The 21,042-nt window shown below is 46.8% G+C and overlaps 1 protein-coding gene across 2 annotated transcripts in view; it reads left to right on the top strand.

Moving 5' to 3' along the window:
* Positions 1-21,042, top strand: part of JAG2 (jagged canonical Notch ligand 2) — a 242,540-nt gene that overhangs the window by 194,862 nt on the left and 26,636 nt on the right. For both annotated transcript variants that reach the window (XM_069638198.1, XM_069638197.1), the window contains 9 exons: positions 2,902-3,015; positions 4,557-4,670; positions 4,943-5,059; positions 6,088-6,115; positions 6,427-6,512; positions 9,467-9,580; positions 9,688-9,803; positions 10,823-11,071; positions 18,234-18,365. In XM_069638198.1, the coding sequence (XP_069494299.1) occupies positions 2,902-3,015; positions 4,557-4,670; positions 4,943-5,059; positions 6,088-6,115; positions 6,427-6,512; positions 9,467-9,580; positions 9,688-9,803; positions 10,823-11,071; positions 18,234-18,365 (1,070 nt within the window). The remainder of the gene's footprint in view (positions 1-2,901; positions 3,016-4,556; positions 4,671-4,942; positions 5,060-6,087; positions 6,116-6,426; positions 6,513-9,466; positions 9,581-9,687; positions 9,804-10,822; positions 11,072-18,233; positions 18,366-21,042) is intronic.

Below are 21,042 nucleotides of genomic sequence, written 5' to 3'. Positions count from 1 at the left end.
ATAATCCTCCCTATTCCTAAGGGTGGTTGCCCAGCCTCAAACTAACACTAAAGGATTTGTGAGAATGTTTGTCCAAATGAAAGTCCACCAGCCTATGTTACAACCTACTTCCATCCCTTGCACTCCAACTAAAGAATGATAATCTAACAGACGGCTCCTTCTCCAGGAGAATAACTCCCTCCTCCTGGCATGCGAGTGATGTTTCCAAAATGTTCTCTTTATAAAAAAAGGTGCCAGGGCAAATGACTCACTTTCCCTGGTATACGGGTGGTGTTTCCCAAAATGTCCTCTTGTAAACAAATGCCAGGGGGAATGACTCCCTTCCCCCGGCTCATAGTTCCAGCACTTTGTACAGTCAAAATTCTGGACCAGGAGAATGGCTCCCTCATCCTGGTACCAGTCTGCACTTTGAATACAGTTCACACAAAGGACAGCGGTGATGACTCCCTTCTCCTGGCGTCTCTTCAGTGCACTTAGTAGGATTCCGTTTTCCTACTAGGAGAAGGACTCCCTTCTCCTCGTGTTTGAGTGTAATTTTTTTTTTTTTTACTTGGGATTACTCTTTCACTATTGGTCACGGACCGTGCTCTGGTGGTCAGAGGGCTTATCTTGCCACCGGTACGAGGAAGATTCCGTCTAAGACACTCTTTGAGGCCTATTAGGAGCTTGCAGGTCTGGAAATAAAGGGCCGGTAACAATGTGTAGCAGCACCTTTCCGGACCAGCAAACTCCCAAGTCTGCCGGTAGGTGCTATGATCAACCAGCAAGCCTGTCTTGCCGGTAGTTCAGGCCCCTACCGGCAGACAATTGCCTCAATCACTGGCAAGGGTATTACCAGTGCCTGTGATTGCAGCTTCGCCGTCCCATGGAGTAACATGAGACTCCTTGGGAATGGGGGAATTTACCAGTGTCCCTGCCGCCCGTAATAACACTGGGATATCAGGCGGCAGAGATGATACAGTAATTCCCTTTTATCCCTGGAATTACCAGCAGGATCCCGGGGAACTTAAAATGAACCCCTTTATTTTGGGTCCTGACCCTTGATTGCCCTCTAACAGGCCTCACGCTTGCCCTGGTATGAAGCAGATGCCGATTTACCCCCCTCCACCCCGCACGTCCCTACTGGTCTGCCGGTGCTCTCCTACCCACTTCCTGCAGCTGTCTGCTTCGTCACTGCTTCTGTGGCGGCTCTGCATGTTCTGGCTTCTTGCAGTCTCAGCAGCAATTGGGGACCATGCGGTCCACCTGCGGTCCACCTGCTTCTGGAGGTCGTGCCACTGCCTCGCCTGTTTCCTGCTGGGCTTGGTCCTGCCAACGCAGGACCTATCGCAGACTCCCTCAGCCACTCGCCGGTGTCCTCTGCAGAGCCCTCACTTCGGGTCGAGGGCTGACTTTGAAACTCCCTGGTTCTCTGATTTATAGGGTTTACTCCGCCTCAGCATAACATCAACTACTGTTGTCAATGGCTCCTTGTTATTCCTCATGCCTCCTATGAGCCGCTTCGTCTCAGTACTAGCACAGTCAGTAATCCTCATGGTTTCTGTGCTCTTCTTCGTCCTAGTGTTTTCATTACTCCTGCCACTACAAAAATACATCGGTTTACCTTCAATAATAGTGGTTTGAAACAGAGGGGATGGGAAAGAGGGGCCAAGGCATGTGGGGGTGTGATGTTATACAATGGGTTGTACCCCAGGTGATTGTCCTTATCCCCAGAGGGGAGTCCCTCCCCATGAGGTCCTCCCGCATAAATCACCCCTAGGAAGACTATTGGGTAGCGGCTGCACCTATTGGGGAAAAGTGACGATACCTGGCGAATCGTCACAGCACCCAGAAGACCCACATACTGCACGTTGCGCTGCTGTACGCAAACATTTGTGCATTGGGATTACAGTTTACTGATCTACAGACCGATGCAGCGGAAAAATAAACACCGAATGTAGCTCCGTTTCAAATGAAAATCAGACACTACTCCAAAGATGAGGTTCATTTTACTTTATATTTCTTGTTTGCATTGAGAATTTGGAGAGGTTTATGATGCATTGGATTATGAGGTGGGCTAGGTTAGATGTGGCTGAACTTAACCCAGTCAGGTGAGCGCTACCCAGAATCTGAGGTATGGGATATTGCTTCAAAGCGTTAAGTGCGTCTCTCAGACATCAATCTTTTTTTTGATGAGTGTTTTAGAGTCTGTGAAGTTGATCACCCAAGCCTTTGCCAGCCAAGCTGCCCATTCGGGGCCCCTCAGTCCTTCCCGAATACCCAATCAGATCTAGAGGTATCTGTTGTTCTCAAACACCGCTCTAGATCCTGCTGAAGACCAGGTCACTGAAGACTTTCTTTAGCCACAGCCAATGAGACTCTTCCATGGGAGCGGTGGACCACTGGCCACTCGAGCCGCCTAAGTGGACTGGTTCTCATCCGTGTTGATTAAAATAGTCTGCCGCGAGCACAGCTTGCCCCTAGGATTCAGGGGACCTCAAATTACAGTAAAGTATGTGCCGTGTTTAAGCAGTTGTCCCTTTTCGATGTAGGAAATGCAACTTTTGGTTATGCAACATTCTAAAGAAGCAGTAAATGTGTGCCACTCGCCACCCATTCCACGTGGCTCTGTGCTTGTGCTGCTGGATGAGACCGGGCACTGGGCTCGTAGCGTACTTGGCGACAGGGGAGGGCTAATAATACTGTCATGAATTTGGCCTCTCCGAAGAGGATTATGTGGCCTGGAGCCTGGAGATCAGGTGACTCAGATCCTGTGTCAGAGCGTGAATACCAATAAGACGCAGTCCTACTGGGCACGCACATCCTCTTGCTTAATACCTCAACGCTCTATTACTGATTTTGTGTTTTTTTTTTTTCTTCTTTCTAGAAGATGTTTCTTTTAAAAAAATTATTTTTTTATAGATGTCAACGATTGTCAACCCAGTCCATGTCATAATGGAGGCCGATGCATCGATTTGGTGAATGACTTCTACTGTGAATGCCAGAATGCTTGGAAAGGCAAAACTTGCCATTCACGTGAGTCCCTGTTTACCCCTGCATGCCCTAATGCTCATGAACAAATATTCAATATACATCTGGCCAAGCTTTTGGCTCCAGTGGCCGATTATGCAAGCAGTTATCGGTGGGTTTGGGCAATAGAAGGTTAAGTTCTCATAGAAAGTGGAGCCATCAGATTCAGTGCTAACCTTGCAGGCGGGGGGGAGATGGATGGATGGATGGATGGACGGATGGGTGTGTGAGTGTGTGTGTGTCTATGGTGTCCACAGTTAAAGGTTTCAGGTAGTTCCTCACCACCATGCTCAGTAGGACAACTTGCAGAACCTCAGCACTTGCTAATAGCGGAAGCCAGGTGGTCGCTGCAGGCATGAGGACCATCGCACATGAATCCACCACTCGGATGCATAGCCGCATCGATGCACTGCGGTGGTGTAGTTCAGGGACAGAGCATCCAAAGTAGGGTGAATAGATCAAGGACTGAAGAACTTTAGCTAAACTACAAGGTGGGGGCTTGAGGACCCCAGTAAGCCAGGTTGTTGTGTAAACCAACGAAGAACCATGGTCATGGGAATAAGGGTCGGTATTACTAGGCACCACAGTCCTAGCTTGATTGCAGTGGTTGTGGAATGCGACCATTGCAGCAAGGACCGGAAGCAAGCTCAGGATTGGGGAGCAGTGGGTCCCAGAAATATAATCCTTTGTGGAAGGAGGAGCGCCAAGTGGCAATCCTTCAGTACTGATTAAAGACTGAAAGCTACAGAGTGCATGCAGTTCCATTGTGTAGGCTTCTGTATTCACGTGCCTTGTGGCCACCATGTCACCCAAGAGGTCAGGTAAAGCTGTGACTCCAGTGCAAGCCAGGATAAATGTAAGTGACTCTTCCAAGAGCCGCGTCTGTGTCCTGAGACACTGCCACGCGCGTCCTGGATTGGTAGGTGCTCATCGTTTCTTGGACTTGGGTGTGTGGTAAGCCAGAGAGGTGTCCGAGGGAGAATGTTCTGGAGCCATGATATGGATTCCGACTGGACTAAAGACATGGAGCCCTCTGTGGCTTGTTGTCGGGCATGCTTTGCCTTTTCCTTGTAGGTGGAGCTTCTATCTCTTATGAGGAGGTGCTCTTGCTTGCATGTGTGATAGGTTCTCTGCTTTGCACATTTAAGTGGGGGGCCACCGCGGCAGAGCCTGCATTCATCACCCCCAACTGTGCTGGCTGAGCAGACGGGGTCCCTGTGCTGATGCTGTGATTTTTCCCAAATTGCCCACCTCCCCCTGAATCCCTTATCTCGAATGGGAAATGTGCTGAGTGTGTCCTTCTGCATTCTCCTTGACTCTGTTACACACTTTGTAAACACAACTCTACCTGCACGGAAAACCTTTAAGACATACCTGCCCCCCTGCCCATCCCAATCATAATCCATAAAGGGTTTGTGGTTGCTGTGGGTTTCTTTGGAGATTACATTGGGATGTTTACTTTTTGAAAAAGAAATAGTATCTGCATTTACATTTAAAGTCTCTGATGTTTCTCTATTGACTCAAGCCCTATATCCTCCCCCTTCTAGGTGAATACCAGTGTGACGCTAATACCTGCAGCAATGGGGGCACATGCTATGATGCCGGAGACACCTATCGCTGTCTGTGTCCCCCAGGATGGGAGGGAAGCACTTGCAACATAGGTGGGCCATTTGTGTTTTTTTTTTTTTTTTATTTGTCCTGCCTTTTATTGTGGAAATTCTTTGCCTGAAGAAAGCTCTTTAATGGGACTGGAGTACTGCGTAGCCGTGCACTGCCTATTGAAAGCACCAAATATTTGTTCCGACACGTTTTCTGTACCACTGAGCAACCATACCTTTGCTGTGTTTAGTGAGATGGAGATTAAAAGGATTAACCTATGTTTGAACTATATATTTTTTCTTCCTTTCTTCCTTGTGTTTGGTTTAAATCTTAGCTAAAAACAGCAGTTGTGCACCCAACCCTTGCGTGAATGGTGGGACGTGTGTGGGCAACGGCGACTCTTTCTCCTGTGTCTGCAAAGAAGGCTGGGAAGGGCGTACCTGCACGCAGAGTAAGGCCTGATTTTCTTTTTTTTCTTTTTACCCCCCTCTTCTCCTTGAGGGACATTAGGAGTGCCGGGTACAGAGCGTGTTCCAGCCTTTAATTCCGATGCCAGGATACTTGAGTCATCCCCGGTGGGAGGTAGCCAGAGGGTACATGGGCCTCCTGCCTTCTGAACTAAGACGCCATTGTTACGAGGGACCACTTCTTGCCAGCACTTCCTCCCTTTGTGTGTTCCCTTCTGAGGCTAGCCTCAAACACATTGTTCTTGTGTCCTGAAGAAGAATTCCGCTGGGAGTACTTTCTTCCTTTTTGTTTTGTCTTTAAATCTTCAAATTTGGCAAGGGAAGGTTCTGCGCTGTATCCTGTCAAGAAAATGAGAATGAGTGGTTTTCTTTTCCTGCAGAAAACATTTGCCTTATTTTAGTAACATACCAGGCCGATGATGTGCCTAGGTGTGGCCAGGCATAGGTTTCGGCTTTTTCAAGACTTAACATGTAGAAATATTACATCTGTTCCTCTGCCTTTTTTTCTCCCTCATTCTAATTAGAAGTACCTTGTTGAAATGGCCAGAAAGTGGGACTTTTCAGGAAGACGTGGACCTAAACCCACCCTATCAAATCAAACATTGGTCAGCAGCCAATCCCCGTCCATCCCCTGCCCCATATCATGAAAGCCACACATAGCAGTACTGTTATTGTTTGACACAAATCCTAGAACTTGCAAACTATCCCGGGACATGTCTATCCCGGGGGGCGGTTTGTAGAAGATATTTGTGTTTCCGACGCTTCCCACATTTCTTCGCCCGCAGAATATTGGAAGATAAGAGCAGATCTTGGTCCCTTTTTGTATTTTGAGAAGGCACACGTGATGTGGGTGAACTGTGACTCTTGACTAGTGCAATAATCCAAGTCACACCCAATCTTGGAGATAGGTTTTCCTGAATGGGTGGGCGTTTGTTTAATGTGGTCTGTACGTTTGTACATTAATTTCATGCGTGACTGACAGTCCTGTCTCTTTTGTCCCCTTTCTGTGCAGATACAAACGACTGCAACCCACACCCCTGGTAAGTTTGCAAACGAGCACGAATGTAAAGTATCTTCCTTGGAGCGGCGGGGCCATAGTCTTCAAATAATACATGTGCCCCTACCACCTCGGAAAGTGCATGCAATATATTGGATGCCTCGGTCTTTTTTCAGGGAGGCTTCTGCTGTACATTGTCGTATGCTCTTTTTGGGGTTCAAACTGCAAAAGGCATTTTGGCTCTTGGTTGTAGGGTGGGGGGAAAAGCAAATACAGTTTTTGGGGTCTTATACTTCATTTATATTTACTCTACTTTTAAAAAACTTGTTTGCATGTTTTTATCCTATTTTACAGTTACAACGGCGGTATCTGTGTGGACGGTGTGAACTGGTTTCGCTGTGAGTGCGCCCCAGGCTTCGCTGGACCTGACTGCAGAATAAGTGAGTAGCTGTTTTGAGAAAGAGGCTTGGACAACCATCCCAACCGGTCTCAAAGGTCCTCCCTACCCGTGACCCCTTTGTTGCCCCCAATAGTGAATAAGGCTTTGGTACAAGTCCCTTCTGGAAAGAGTGTGCTTCTCTTTTCACAATTCCCCTCTCTTTTGAAGCAGTGTCTTATCCTAGCCGTCTCGAGTAACCTGCAAACATGCATTGTGATGGGCATGTTCTTACTACTGCCGTGCTACTTTGATTTGTTGGGTGCGTGGGCACACAATGTCATATTGAGGTACAAATTCTACTTGTTCACTTCCTGACGACAGACAAGCACCTTTAGTTAATTTAGATAGGGGGGTGATCCCTTTAGTAATAGGGAAAGATGGGCCTTTGTCTTATATTTTCATGAAAGAAACTTAACATGCCCCTTGTGTGTCCCGACTCCTTCTTCCGTCCCGCCACAGTATCCACAGTTAAGCATCTAGAAACATTTGTGCTCCCGGTTTTATGGTTGCAGAGGAGTCTGTTATATAACTTTTTTTTTTCTGAATGGATCACTTTTTTTTGCTGGTCCCTAATGGTTTAACGTGCATTCTAGTCTAGTGTCTGTATATCTTGGTTCCGTCAGTTTGGTGTCGTGGTTGACTGAAGTACTAGCATTGCCTTTGCTTAGTGTGAGTTGGTGTCTGTGGGGTGATGCATAGGCTCCAAGTCTGCACTACTATATGCGATTGCCACCCCAGTGAGGGCACGTAATCAATCCAAGTATCCGAAAGCTGGGATTACTGGGAGAAGGGCTGTATGCTGTGTCAAACCAGAAGGAGTCGGACAAGTTTGTGTCATGTTTCAAGGGTTTTATTCAAAATAAAAGAATCAATACGCCCAACTTGTCCTATTTCTATGAGGGAAGTTCTCTGCCTAGCTAAGGGTCCAAAATAAAGCTATTTAGTCTGAATCCTATCCAACTAACTGTTCCTACCACGTTAGAAAACTCCTAACTTAAAAGAAAAATGGAGTGGCTTTGTTCCATAGTCTCAGCACGGCTTCTGCCGGGCCCAACAAATGCTTGACTTGTTCTCAGTCTTCAAAGTTCCTTCTACAAAGCAGGGTATTCTTCCCAGTCTTTGTATCAAGATAGGGGTTCCAGTCTCTCCTTTTTATACATAGAAAAACAGAGAAAAATGTCTCTCCTTTTTAACAAAGAAAACAGTCTCTTCCATTCCTCCCGGATTGTTTAGAATCTAGAAACACTTCTGTCTTTTCCATCTTTGATGCGATGGGTTTCGAGGCAGTAGGACTCCCCAAAGCCCTGTAATTCTCAGATAGGTTATTCCATCTAGTGTGGCGATCCACTCGGGTATTTTGTAACTTATGTAACTTTCCCAGTCTTAAATCATAGTGTTCATAGCTCTTTCTTTTGCCATTTCATAAGGTATCGGCACATTCGGGTTTGTCAGGCTCCCATAACTTTGATAGCTTTCCTAGCTGTTGTTCATAATGTTCATACCTTGTAATGGTATTCTCTCTGTTGGGTGTCTCAGGCTTCCGCAACCTTGTTGGCTTCCATAGTCTGTGCTCAATGTCTCCATCTAGTTCATTTGGCTTCCGTAACCTTGTCCGCTTTCTCCGTGGCTAGGTGTCTCTGTAGCTACAGTCCGACTTGTATGGAGCTCGGGGATCCTGGCTCCCTCATGCGATCTGATCTCGGCATCCGTGCCACCAGACGCGACAGGTGCCTTTCTGTCTCTGCTCCTATTCTGACCTGGGCTTCTCGGTTAGTAGAACGCCACCCTCCAGGCCTTCGACTAGTGTTTCGCCCGCCCCTCCTGTCTGCCCAGGTGCTGTGGCCCTGCGTGGCTCAACCCGTCCAGGACGTCAATACTGCGGAGGCTCGCCTCTGCATAGCTGATCTCATCACTCTGTAGGAGTCTCTCTCTGAGTCAACATTCACTTGGTTTAACAGAAGTCCCAGGAATAAAAAGGGGGTCCTTCTTCTTCACTATGACGCTGAGACAACATTAAGCCATTGTCTTAATCCAAAGAGTTTGAGGAAACTTCAGTATTCGGTGAAAACAAAATAATATCACAGGTGTGAGGGTTCTATTAATGCTATTTGACTGTGGCGTTCAGGCGAGATCCAGCATTACCTGAAGGCAAAGAGATGGAAGAAGTGTCACTGTTTTGTGTTTTCAAAACAGAAGTAACCGTCTTTTCAGTTCTCATATAGGCAAACTATGTATTCCAGGAATTTCTTTTCAGAATGGGAGTCCTTGTCCCTGAGAAGGGAGTCACTCCCAGTGAGGTCCCACTTGCTCAGACCCCTACGGAGGGTCTTGCTGATCGGGCTCACCTCCCTACCCTCAAAGTGGGTGGCTCTTGCCTGGGGAGAAGGGTCAAATACCCTGGACTCATCACAAGGCCCTCACCGCCACTGCCTTGGACCCATGCATCTCACCTGGCCGCCAGCGAGCACTTCTTTCCATACTTGACCCCACAGTTATCTTCTGCTTAAGCCCTGGCCGCTGGTCACTTCCCCCTCACACAGTGCTTGCTGGAATGGGCACCTTGCAAAGGTTAAGCTGGCTCATGTCCGAGTACTCTTATGTTGATTACACGATAGCTACCTTTATTGGGCAACATTTCCTGTCCTGAAGGGACGCTCCTAGGTGAGGGTCAATTCATGAATGAAAATGTCTTTGTTGAATCATTAGCACACCATTTGCGTGGGCCCTGCACTTGGGTGGAAGGCCGTCACCAGCAGAGACCGCCCTCGTTGCACGTTAATATTGCACCACTGTGCACCATTCTCCCACTGTGTAGGGCTTGCCTCCTTTTTATTTTCTAAGAAGCCCATTCAAAGGTCAAGAGGGATGTGGTGTGTGGGGTAGCTTTTGTGTTATGAATAATTCCTGCCTCCCCATGCACCCTTATGGACCTAACATGTCTTCTTTTCCCCCTAGACATCGATGAATGCCAGTCCTCTCCTTGCTCCTTTGGATCAACATGCATAGACCAGATCAACGGGTACCGGTGCATGTGCCCTCCAGGGAGAGCTGGGCCTAGATGCCAAGAAGGTAAAGCGGTGGAATAAAGCCATTTTTAAGTGTATTGGATTTTGTATGTCTGTTCGTTGGCTGTAAGAAAGTTGATTTCAAAGTGAAAGGTTTGTCTTGTTTTCCAGTGATTGGCTTGGGAAAGCTTTGTTGGCTGGATGCAGTGCAGGTTCCGCACGGCAGCAGCTGGGACCAAGAATGCAACTCGTGCCACTGTCTGAACGGCCTCATCGAATGTACCATGGTATGGACTTTGAGGACCTACCTCCTTTTAATCGTCTTTCTGGAGTCGATACGTTGATGAACAGGTTCTAATAGCACCTATTGTCGTGCACCAAGAGACCAATTGATCATTCCTTTTGGGTCATGCCAGCACAGCTGTTACTCACCCCTTTTAATTAGTGTCTGTTGTATAGATACACAAACCGTTCTTCAATCTTAGCAGTTTTATGTGGACAATATAAAAAAGCAGATTCATGTTGAGGACTGGCTTCGGTCTTGTGCAAGCAATCCGGTTAGATCTTGCGCCTGCATTAGCTATTCAGTATATTTTGTAATCCCATGTGATGGTCCTGAGGGTTGCCCAGAGCAGTGCCAGAGGTTATGATTAATTCAAAACCCTCCAGCCAACAACCTTCAGGTTGGCAAACATCCTGTATGTTCTTAATCACAAGAGGTTTTCTGTTAGTAGAATTCTTGTGCCTCCCACAAATGTATTTGCACCTTCACTTTGAAGACCAAGCCCCCACCCTCCCGCGTCCCCCCCCCCCCCTCCCCGAAGTAAAATTGTTTTCATCTTTTAAGTGATGAGATCACAGGGGTTATTTAAAATATGGATTTTGGTTAAAGCCTCCTGTTAGCTCACACTGTGCACCTTTGTACCTTGGAATAATTGTTGCCGGGCAGCTGTATAAGTAGTAAGGGTAGTTTAAAATATATACAACAAAGTAGACCTCAGAAGCTTGAGCCAATTTCCTAATTTGTATTGTAGAAAATATCAAATATGTATGCTTGCTTATGTATAAATAAATATGAGCAGACTCCAATGTTGCTGACCTCCTCCCACCGTCCCAGGAGACTATGCAATGGCAGCCATGCACAGAATGGATCCCAGTAACATAACGGAACATTTTAAAAGTTGATAGCGTGGGGGGCGGAGATGAGCTTGCAAGGTCAGGCTGCTGCGGGGGAAATGGCAATAAGGACATTTCATTTAAATGAAGTCATGAAGCATTTGTTAACTTGATTTCCATATGGTTTTAGGTATGGTGTGGCAGAAAACCTTGCTTGTTGGACAGCCATCATGAGCGGGACCCTCTCCAGTGTCCGCTGGGTCAAGACTGCCAAGTGAAACCCTATGTGAAGTGTTTTCAACCCCCGTGTTCTAACTGGGGCGAATGCAGTGCACCCGAGATTCCAGCCGAAGGCATCCAGTGCCAGCCCAATTCTGGGTACCTCGATAACAACTGCGCCAAAATTACGCTAATCTTCAACAAGGACAAAGTGCCCCAGGTGAGTGCACGCAACATCTGATCTGGATCTGGGAACAAGGACCCGGCCATCTTTATCAAGCGCTGTTAGAAACCCACTTTAAACCCTGCTCAATACCGTAAACAAATAGGTTTAAAGGACTATGTGCAGTTTTTCAATCCGTGGCTTTATGGCTGGGGACAAATTTAACAAGTCTTCTGCTGCAGGGATAAAAATCCTTGCTTTCTAGGCTTGACAAAAACCCAATGTTCACTCTGTCTAAAATGCTACACAACCTTTTCTCGTGAAGCAGGTTTTCCAACCACTTTCAGTTAAGTTGTGAGCACTACTGCAATGAGTGTTTGTTTTTTTTTTTGTCTGGAGCTAATTTCACAACAAAAGGGCCATTGCTTTGTGTAATCAAGTATTGGTGCTAAAAACGTTGGACGATTACTAAATCGGAAAGTAACGCATTATTGTAAAGCAACTTGTATTTCCTATTCCATGTGGTGCAAGGGTTTTAGGACTGTTGGACTTGTATTGTTTTCTTCATTCGTTATTGAGTAAAAAATAAGCAGGCTTGAATAGTGATAGTTATTACTTCTACGTCCAGTCCCCTTTCCTCCATACTGTGTGGGTGACATTATGGGGCCTATGGACTAGTAGTACATTAGTCACTACATTGAGTAACTTTATTTTGCAGTGGTGGGTTTGTAACTTGTTATGAAATGACATCCCTACAAGTATCAAACTGTTGCTACTCTGTGCCTGCCAGTCCAACTTGCAGAACCAATGTGGACTTGTTTCCTTCCTCTGTTCTGTCTTAGCTGAATTTTCCCAGGGTTCCTCTGACTGGATTTCGGTTTTGGGTTCGGCCCTGGATTCCTCCTCATTCGGGATTTGTATCTTCTACTCGTCCGCAAACCAGCCCATGCAGTGTGGCAAGAGCGATGTGCATTTATCGAGTCAGCTCCTATGAACCCAGCTATAGTTAAAATGATTCAGAATCCTTCCCAAGTACTACAGTCCGAACCCCCTCCCGTGAAGCAGGTCAACCTTTGCTGAAGCTGCAGGCCTCTTCTGTCTGTAACAAAAGCATTGTATGATGTGTGAAGGCGTCATGAAGCAAGACACAGACAACAGATTCAAAGTTCAAACAAAAATACTTTCTTAAATCAAATGTCAGAATGGTGCAAGGCCTAACATGCCCTATTCTAAGGTGTGATTTCCCTACCTGGACAGAACTAAGGAAAGTCTGAGCCAGTAAGTTCAACTTAAAAGTCTGTATGTGCAAAACCTTTTTGTGCCCTCACAACTGAAGCTAAACAATGTGTAGAAATGTCCGTAATCCGGAATAGTGATCAAAACAAAGTTCCAAGCTTCTTCCAGCTCTTCGCTTTCTTTTCAGCTCCCCGTCCCCAAGTTCAAGAAAGTTCCACAAAATACCTTTCTCAGAGTTTAAAGCAATACAGTTCCACACAATTCTCGGAGTTCCCTTCTCCAAGTTCAAGACAACAGAGTTCAAAAAGGAAAGGAGTCTTGGGGCTCCAACCTCAAGACAGCATCTGCAATTCCTCAAGTCTCGGAGGGTTCCCTGCCCCAAGACTTCACCGTCGTAATTTATACTTGTCTCTGGTTTTCCAAAGTTCAACACAACTCCAGGCCAACTTGACCTTTCCTCTGGATTCTATCAATAGTTAATTGATATTGTTCGTTCTTGATGTATTTCACAATGTTTTTAGTTTTCACATTTTAGGGTTCCCTGGTCACAGCGCAGTTGTCAGACCGCACGGTCCACATGTCACAGGTCTCGCAACCAGGAGCCCTGGGCTCTTCATGCCTCAGAGTATATGCAACTTTACACTCCCTTGGCTTCTCTTGTTCAGCCTCTTTGCCATAAAGTGGTTGCACGCTTTGTATCAGTCTTTGGCCTTACCACACTCTCATCATTCATATAGTTCACTTTGCGGAGGTCTTATCAATCTCCCACTTCGTTGTCGCACTTTTTCACACGTGTGCCTTTTTCTGCAGGTTATTTCGGTATATTGTAAGGAACTGGTGGCAACAGTAAAGACAGACACAAGTCATCACAGCTCAAGGGTGTTTATTAAACTGTAAATGCAGGTTGGAAAAAAATCTAATCTAAACCAAAATCTAAGATGGGAGCAAGCTTCGACCATCAAATGAAAAATAAGGCTGTCCTCGTGGCGTCTTGTCAAATTAAAAAGGCCTATACTAAAAAAACGATTGCCAAATCCTTACAACTAATAACAGAAACAGTGTGGAATAGGGTTTTCAATAAATAAATATTGTAAGTCAGGATGTGATTGCCAGGGGTCTCCCTTCCCCACGTTTTCAGCACAGGACAAGGTGGCTCTCCTGAGCACAGCACACACTCGAGCTTCCCCAGCACGAGCCGACAGTTCCGCTGCAGCTATCAGGTTCTTCGATGGTTAAGTAGCTTTGTAATAAAAAGTCTCTTGCCTTCAAGAGGCCATCGAGGGCCTGATAATTTCAACAAAGAAACACAAAGTTCTGTTTCACGTGTGGCTTTCGGTGACAATTTCACCCTGGGTCCCCCTCTTCCGGGCATAAACCCTAAATACAAAGTTCTGTTCGACAAATCAATTAAACTTTCTCAACGAACTTTGGGTGGTGACTTTCCAGTCCAGCATCTCCCTCCTTTGGGCTCGGACCACTTCTCAATTGTCAGCCTCCCTCCTTCGGGTTCACAATGACTTTTTTTGCCAATTGTTGCAAACCAGTTCACTGTGAACATCCCTCCGCTGGGTTCACTCTTGTCAACACAATGTTCATGGGACTTCAGATTTCATCCCCTCTTGTTAGCATCTCTCCGCCGGGTTCACTCTTGCTAACCTTTACAATGTACTGTTTGTGTACTTTTCATACCATGCAGGATTTGTTTCCTGGTTTCCCAATCATCTGCCGGTCGAAGACTTTCGACTGTACAGAGGATTTGTCAAGACGCCTGTATGACCACTTTGACCCCATTTTCCTACGGCTTTCTGGTTACTGTAGTTCAATAGCAAGGTAATCGACTAGTATTTCTCAAGTGAACACCGATGTGGTGTTTAATTCTGTTAGGCAGGTTTTCGCCTTTTCCAATAAGCAATCAGTTCTTTGTTCAAAGTTCAATTAGCCGCTTGCTACATTCCTTCAACATAGCTCAGTTTCTTTATCGGCTCTCCCCTCAACTCACCGGCTGTGAAACTCACCGGATGTGATTAACTACTTTGCTTTCTTGTCTTTTAGAGTCAAGGCCAGTACCATTGGACCATGCATCTCTCCCCCGACTTGGCCGTCAGCTGACGTAGCGCCCGGGTATTGTTGACATCTGCTGCAACACATGCTGGCTATTGTTTGCTGTCTTACGATTCCTTCTCTTGTGGCTTCGCAGGCCTCTGTCGATCAGGGCAAGGTCACTTCTCCCCCTGGTATCCTCTCGATTTGTGCCGTCTTTCTCCTTCGGAACTGCCGGGCTCAGTTAGCTCTTGTGTTGTGCGGTCTGCCTTGCTCATCCTGTGTTCTCGTGCTCCACCTTTTATCCCTGTGTGGAAGGGAAAGGGCCTTTAGGTGTGTGTAATTCTGGTCAATTGCCTGACTTTGCCTGACCCTTGTATTGGGACATGCCAGGTAAACGGCTCTGGTGTTAGTCCGTTGTCTTTTGTGTTGTGCAAAAGTGTTAGTGTCGTAAAAAGGGGTGGGCTGTGTTTTGGAATATTCTACGTGGTAGGATGGGGAAAAGGTGTTTAAAGAAGGGGGATACGGCGGCTTACCCGTCGGTCTCCCACTGCCCAAGGACCCCCCCATTCAGGTGATCCTCCCGCACTAGTCCACCCCCAGGAACTGTATGCAAAAGCGATGGCTGCGAACTGGCCAACTGGATGATAGATCCCTGGGGACTAGACAGGGAGACACCTTTGTCCCATGCAATGGTAGCTGTGATATTCCCATGGAGTCTGAGAGGCGCAACACTCAAATCAAAAGCAATGGCCTTTTGATGCGGGCCTTCAGGACTTTGGCATGCTTGCAATGTATGCCTTTTGTAGGGTTACTATTTTGTAAGTTAGCTACTATTGCATGCCTGCCCCTCTTAATGCCTCTGCCCAAAGCATTCTGTACCTTTCTGCAGTTTGACCACCACATTTTCCATGCCTTGGACTCTTCCCATGAGAAACCAGGAGTCGCTGGTAAGTGGAAACTTTACTTCTCCCGCATTGGATCTTTCATAGAGTCCAGAATCTGAAAATGGAAGAGGGCTGACTGGGGTGGAGCCTAAACCCTGCCATCTCATTGGTTGGCGCCTAAAAGGACCAAAGGAGGTGGAGGGACTCCACAAGTGAAGAGCTACACAGGCCTTGGGGCTCTATGGGTGTTGTTTATTTCCTAAAGGAAAGGTTTTATATTATTTAAATCACAGAGGATTCCCAGTCCGACGGCGGGGAATATTCAAGCATGTGAATCTACGAAAGAGACCAATGCTGGAGAAATACAGTTACACTTAAGTAACTAAGACTTGTAGGTGTTGCTACAATTCTACATAAGGGAACAGTGGAATACAGCACTGTGATATTTGCCAAGGGTTCAATACTAAGACACAGAAGGCGGAACTGGAATGGCAAACTCCCTACACAAGGAGAAGGCAAGAGGCGTCAAGATCTGAGGGAAAGGCTCTCTGAAGGGGAAAGAAGGCTGAAAGGTGTGGACTACGCTGACCTACATGGACTTCCATGGGAAAACCACCTACCTTAGGACTCTTAGTCCCATTGTTGAAGAAAATAGACCTGTTGGCCAAAACAGTGCATGCTCGTCGACGACTGCACTGCTCACGAGTGGGCCTGAACAAATTATCTTGACTCTAGTTTGATAGTCCACCTATGTCCTCAACTACCTCCTCGTCGACGAGAAGATCCGCACCAGTTCTGTGTGCGACCATGTTGACCAGCGACGGCTTCTCTTGGCAATGAGAGCCCTCCAGGCACAATCGTGTGCACCATATACCTTTTGTTTACTCTGACTAGCCTGTGCAAGGTATGGTTTGCACAAGATTGCACTAAGCATTGACATAGTAAAAAAAACAAATCTGTTCACTGAGGTGAATTGACGTCTTTCCACTAAGCCTATGCTTAACAAAAGACATTACACATTCTTGCATGGGCAATTGCTGCCGTTTTGGAGCAAAGCCATCACAAGTGTGTTCTCGCACAGGAAATTGCTGTTAATGTATCTACTAAGCAATAACGAGTGTGCTCAGAGACCCAAATGCTGGCAATGCCGCCCGTGGTGTTCCTACAGTGGCAATACTGGCATTAATATGTTTCGCTACACTGTATTTGTATACAGCATTCCAACTAACACCCTGGCATCTATTCGTTTTTCTGCACACACACTGAGTGTTTATTTCTGTGCAGAGTTACCTCTCTCTCAGTTTACCTCTGTCTTTTCACACCACCATGCCCTACGCTGGAAGGCATTTCTCTCGATCAGTTAGTAGTAATCAATAGAATTACAATAGACCAATATTCAGGCATAACATGTGGCATTGCCACTGTGATTTTGTTGTTTTCTTGCAGCAAGCCATCTTTTTCTTTCAAACATAGTTTTTGCTTTATGCATGCATTTTCGATATTTTGGGGAAAGGTAAGTTGGACATCAAAGCGCTTTTCAATTGTGCACACGTGTAAATCCAGTAAGTAAAACCAAAATCCTTCTTTTGTGGGGGTAGAGGGGTGTTGCATGGAATGCAAGTGCATGAGCTCATTGTCAGCAGGTTAGATTTGAGGGGCGGGGGGGGGGCTATGGTGGATTTTAGCGAGTGTAGCCTAGGTTGGGGATGGTGGTTTACAAGATTTCCATGTTTAATCTGAAGAGGCAGGCCTTTAGTTTACCCGTTCAGAAGGGTTTGGATGCGTATTACAGTACTTTCCACTAAGAGGGGCACAGCGTTTACATGTGGGTGAGTCGGGGATCGCTTTGCGTCTGGTGATCTAATGGAATGTAAGTGGTCTTGTGTTGCACCCGTATGCGACTATTGATGGCCTTGCTGCGCCTAGCTCTGTAAGAACAAATGGGCTGTGGGGTTCATTAGTTGGACAGTGAGAAAGGCAGATGCAAAACCTGTGGTGCTGATGAGTGCCGGTGGGAAGGACCCGGGTCCTGTGTGCCATTTGCTTTCTATGGGTTTGGCAGCAGTACTTGGGAGGATGTGATCCAAAGGAACATCCCAAGATGTGATGCATTGCAAGATGCAACCCACCAAATGCAGAGCTTCAGTGTTAGGTATGTGGATTGGTGAAGATGAGGCCGATGGGTAATGTGCGTGGTGGAGAGTCCTTTCATATAAGCAACTGGTTCCAGACGAAGATGTACGTGGCTCTAGTGTAGGCGGTCACTGGGCAAAGGATTGCTCAAGATAGACAAATGGAAGGCTTTCAGGGGCCTACACTGGAAGAGACAATGGCTTAGGCGAGGGTTACAATGTGCTAGGCGTGGCCATACCATTCCTGCAGACGGTATTCGGACAAATGCGGTCATGATGCTGGTGTTGAATGCAGTTTTGTTTCGCTGTTGTAAATAACTTGGGGTGGAAGGACATTGTGCAAAATGGTGGTCCAGTAACAACGGTGCCGGTAGGCTTTCCGGCACCGTTGTTACCGGACCAGCAGAGTACAAGTTTTTGGGTCGGATGCACTCCTGCCCGCCAGGTCCGACTTGGCGGGTGGAATGGCACCTGCTTGCCGGTGCTACCGTCCTCCCGAATTCCCATTGAGTCCTATGGGACTCGAATGGGGAGTTACATTTTCCGATGCCTGGCTTCACAAACCACTGGGGCTGTAATGCCCCAGTGATTCCCTAAAGCCAGGTGCCGGGGAAAAAAAAACACAACTCTGTCGGCACGGCTACTGCCGGAGTTGTAATGAGGCCCATGGACTTCCTACCAATGAAAGTTTTCCTTCGTCTCTTGAGGCTTGTCTCTAGATGCATGCTCGTTTCTTCAGCACTTTAGTGAGCCAATAGCAGCACACATATCAGCACCCATACTGGCACACTTCAGAGCAAGCCCTATTTAAGGTGGCAAACATATTTTGGTTTTTATCACTTATATGTCAGAAATGAGTTCTCTGAAGTGGATAACAATGTGCCAATTGTTTAATACCTTTAAACTCTTTTGGATTGTCCACAGGGCACGACTGTGGAAAATATCTGCTCCGAAATAAGATACTTACCGGCTGCAAAAACGGTTTCAAGAGACAGGTCGCTGGTGGTTTTGTGCGATCTGTCGTACACCACAGAAAAGGCAGTGGAAGTTGCAATTGTAAGTAAAGCACCCCTTCTAATTGCATTTCAGATTAATAAATGATCACGTTACAGGTATGAATGAGTAGCGGCTATCTTGCGTCCACCATTGCATGTGTCGCATTTTGGAATGCCTTTAGTTTGCTTGTGCTGTCTGCATATACCTACACACTAAGATTCGAAGTATTGTGAATGGCGGCCCACTCACCTTGCCATGTTAGATTCCAACAAGTTGGATCTGTGCCCCAGTATTTTCTTCAATTAAAATGTCTTTTGGTCATTGTCTGAGAACTTTCATCGAAGAGCCATAGCATAACATTTATTATCTTAACTGGCTGTTTCTGCTTATTAACACTGGTATAAGGTATAATGGGTGACGACGCAAGCTAAGCGTGTCTGTTTGATGCTGTCATTGGACGATTTCTTCAACACAAGAGTACATATTGCACACTTTACGCATAGATTAGTGCTCTGAACCAGTCCCAAATGTTCCATGTGTACATCTTGCGAATATTGAAGACTTCATGGTAGTTTGCAAAGCCTTATCCTTTAAAAAGCACTTTGTGCTTAAGGTTTTTCCTGAAAATGTTACTCGTAAAACTAGAAAAGTATGTGTGATTATAAAACCAGCACAGGAAAAAACAGTGAAGGGTTAAAGCTGTAAATGTCAGCGTTCTCATTTGTTGTTTAGGAGGAGGTACTGACCTCTCGATCAAGCATGCACTGACCCGCCCCTCCCCCTGCATGTCCCCATGACTCTGGGGCATGCAGTGCCTGGGGACATATGTATCGCTGCACTGTGAGGCTTTCCAGGGCCTGATTAGGAGGTTAGCTCTCTGAAGAACACAGATAATATATGCCCCAGCTGAGGGTAGTGAGCTTGCCGCAGAGGGGCTGGGGGGCTCGATGGAACCAGAGTAGGCCCATTCAGCGCACTCTCAAAGGTGGGGGGTCTCTGGACACAGTCCCTCAATTGGTTCCAAAAGCAAGAAACCCAGTAGGTGACCTCACTCAAGGAGTGTATGACGATCTTCTAAAAACAAACACTGTGGGAAGAATTTGTGGTCGGGTCCCCACCTAGGGTTTCCCCTTAATAGTTAGTGGAAGTATCCCTTATGAAGCCTTATGTGTCGCTTGCACAGAACTCGCTGTCCACTTTCGGGGACATGGGATGAGGAGGGGGACGAGTTCTCCTTGTGAGAAATGCTTGCAATGTTATTGGGGTGGGCTACAGTTTTGACTGTGGCATGCAGGATGAGGTAGAGGCTGAGATGTTTAGAAACTTGCAAGCTGCGAGAGATCCTGGCACTTCTCTAGTGATTATCCTGTGGGCCGTAACGGCTCGTTTTGCTTCTTATGCTGCCATGATGAGGGGCCCGGAAAGGCATGGAGACTATGGTTCAGGATACAGTAAAACATAGTGAGCAGGGCAAAACAAGCTTTGTTATGCAAGAGGCTCCCATGGGAGGGGCGGGCAGTGGGACTAAGGATACAGATATGGATATATGTCAATAAAAAGGAAGACCTTGCTACCTTTTGACTTTGTTTGGTTCTTGGATGGTAGGGTAGATAGGACCACTTGGTCTGTGTGCCAAGTTTCATTGAGTGATGAAGAGGTCATGCACTTTGGTGTGCTTGGCTGCCAATCACTGAGCAGCTTCCTCTAAATTGGCAGTGAGAAGACGACGTGGGTGTGGAGAATGGGAGGTTGATCGAGGGTGAAGCAGATTGAACTAGGAGATTGTGTGTATGCTGTCCTCTTTAGCATGCCAAGAGATGTGGAGGGACTTGAGGGTTGCCGAGCAGTAACAGATAGAGCAGGGCTGTTGTGCATCTAGTCACAGGGCTGTTCTTTTGAGGGGCTCCTGGCGTTGGACGAGTGCGGGCAGCGGAAACAGATACAATGATCACAGGCCAAGGGGGAACTCGCAAGGAGAAGGGTGAAGCACTTGGTCCCAAGCATTTGTGTGGATCTGTCACCAACGTCCCTTTCCTGACAGAAAAGACTATGTGTACCTTCTTTCCTCAAGACCAGAGCTCTTGCTAGATCATAATCTGGGACTCTGTGGACTTCCAGAAAGAAGAAGATCACTACTTCTGGAGATTCAAAGCCTTCTAACCTGCCACTCAGTGGATTGCCAGGAGGCACACAAGCACTGCTTTTGGAGATTTGAAGCCTTATAGCCTGCCACTCAGTGGATTGCCAGGAGGCACACAAGCACTGCTTTTGGAGATTCACGGCCGTATAACCTGCCACTCGGTGGATTGCCAGGAGGCACACCAGCACTGCTTTTGGAGATTCACAGCCGTATAACCTGCCACTCAGTGGATTGCCAGGAGGCACACGAGCACTTCTTTTGGAGATTTGAAGCCTTATAGCCTGCCACTCAGTGGATTGCAAGGAGGCACACAAGCACTGCTTTTGGAGATTTGAAGCCTTATAGCCTGCCACTCAGTGGATTGCCAGGAGGCACACAAGCACTGCTTTTGGAGATTCACGGCCGTATAACCTGCCACTCAGTGGATTGCCAGGAGGCACACGAGCACTGCTTTTGGAGATTCACAGCCGTATAACCTGCCACTCAGTGGATTGCCAGGAGGCACACCAGCACTGCTTTTGGAGATTCACAGCCGTATAACCTGCCACTCAGTGGATTGCCAGGAGGCACACAAGCACTTCTTTTGGAGATTTGAAG

The sequence above is a fragment of the Ambystoma mexicanum genome, chromosome 14, assembly GCF_040938575.1.
Source record: "Ambystoma mexicanum isolate Mex_15411 chromosome 14, UKY_AmexF1_1, whole genome shotgun sequence".
NCBI lineage: Eukaryota > Metazoa > Chordata > Amphibia > Caudata > Ambystomatidae > Ambystoma > Ambystoma mexicanum.
This window is presented reverse-complemented; position numbering and strand designations above follow the sequence as displayed.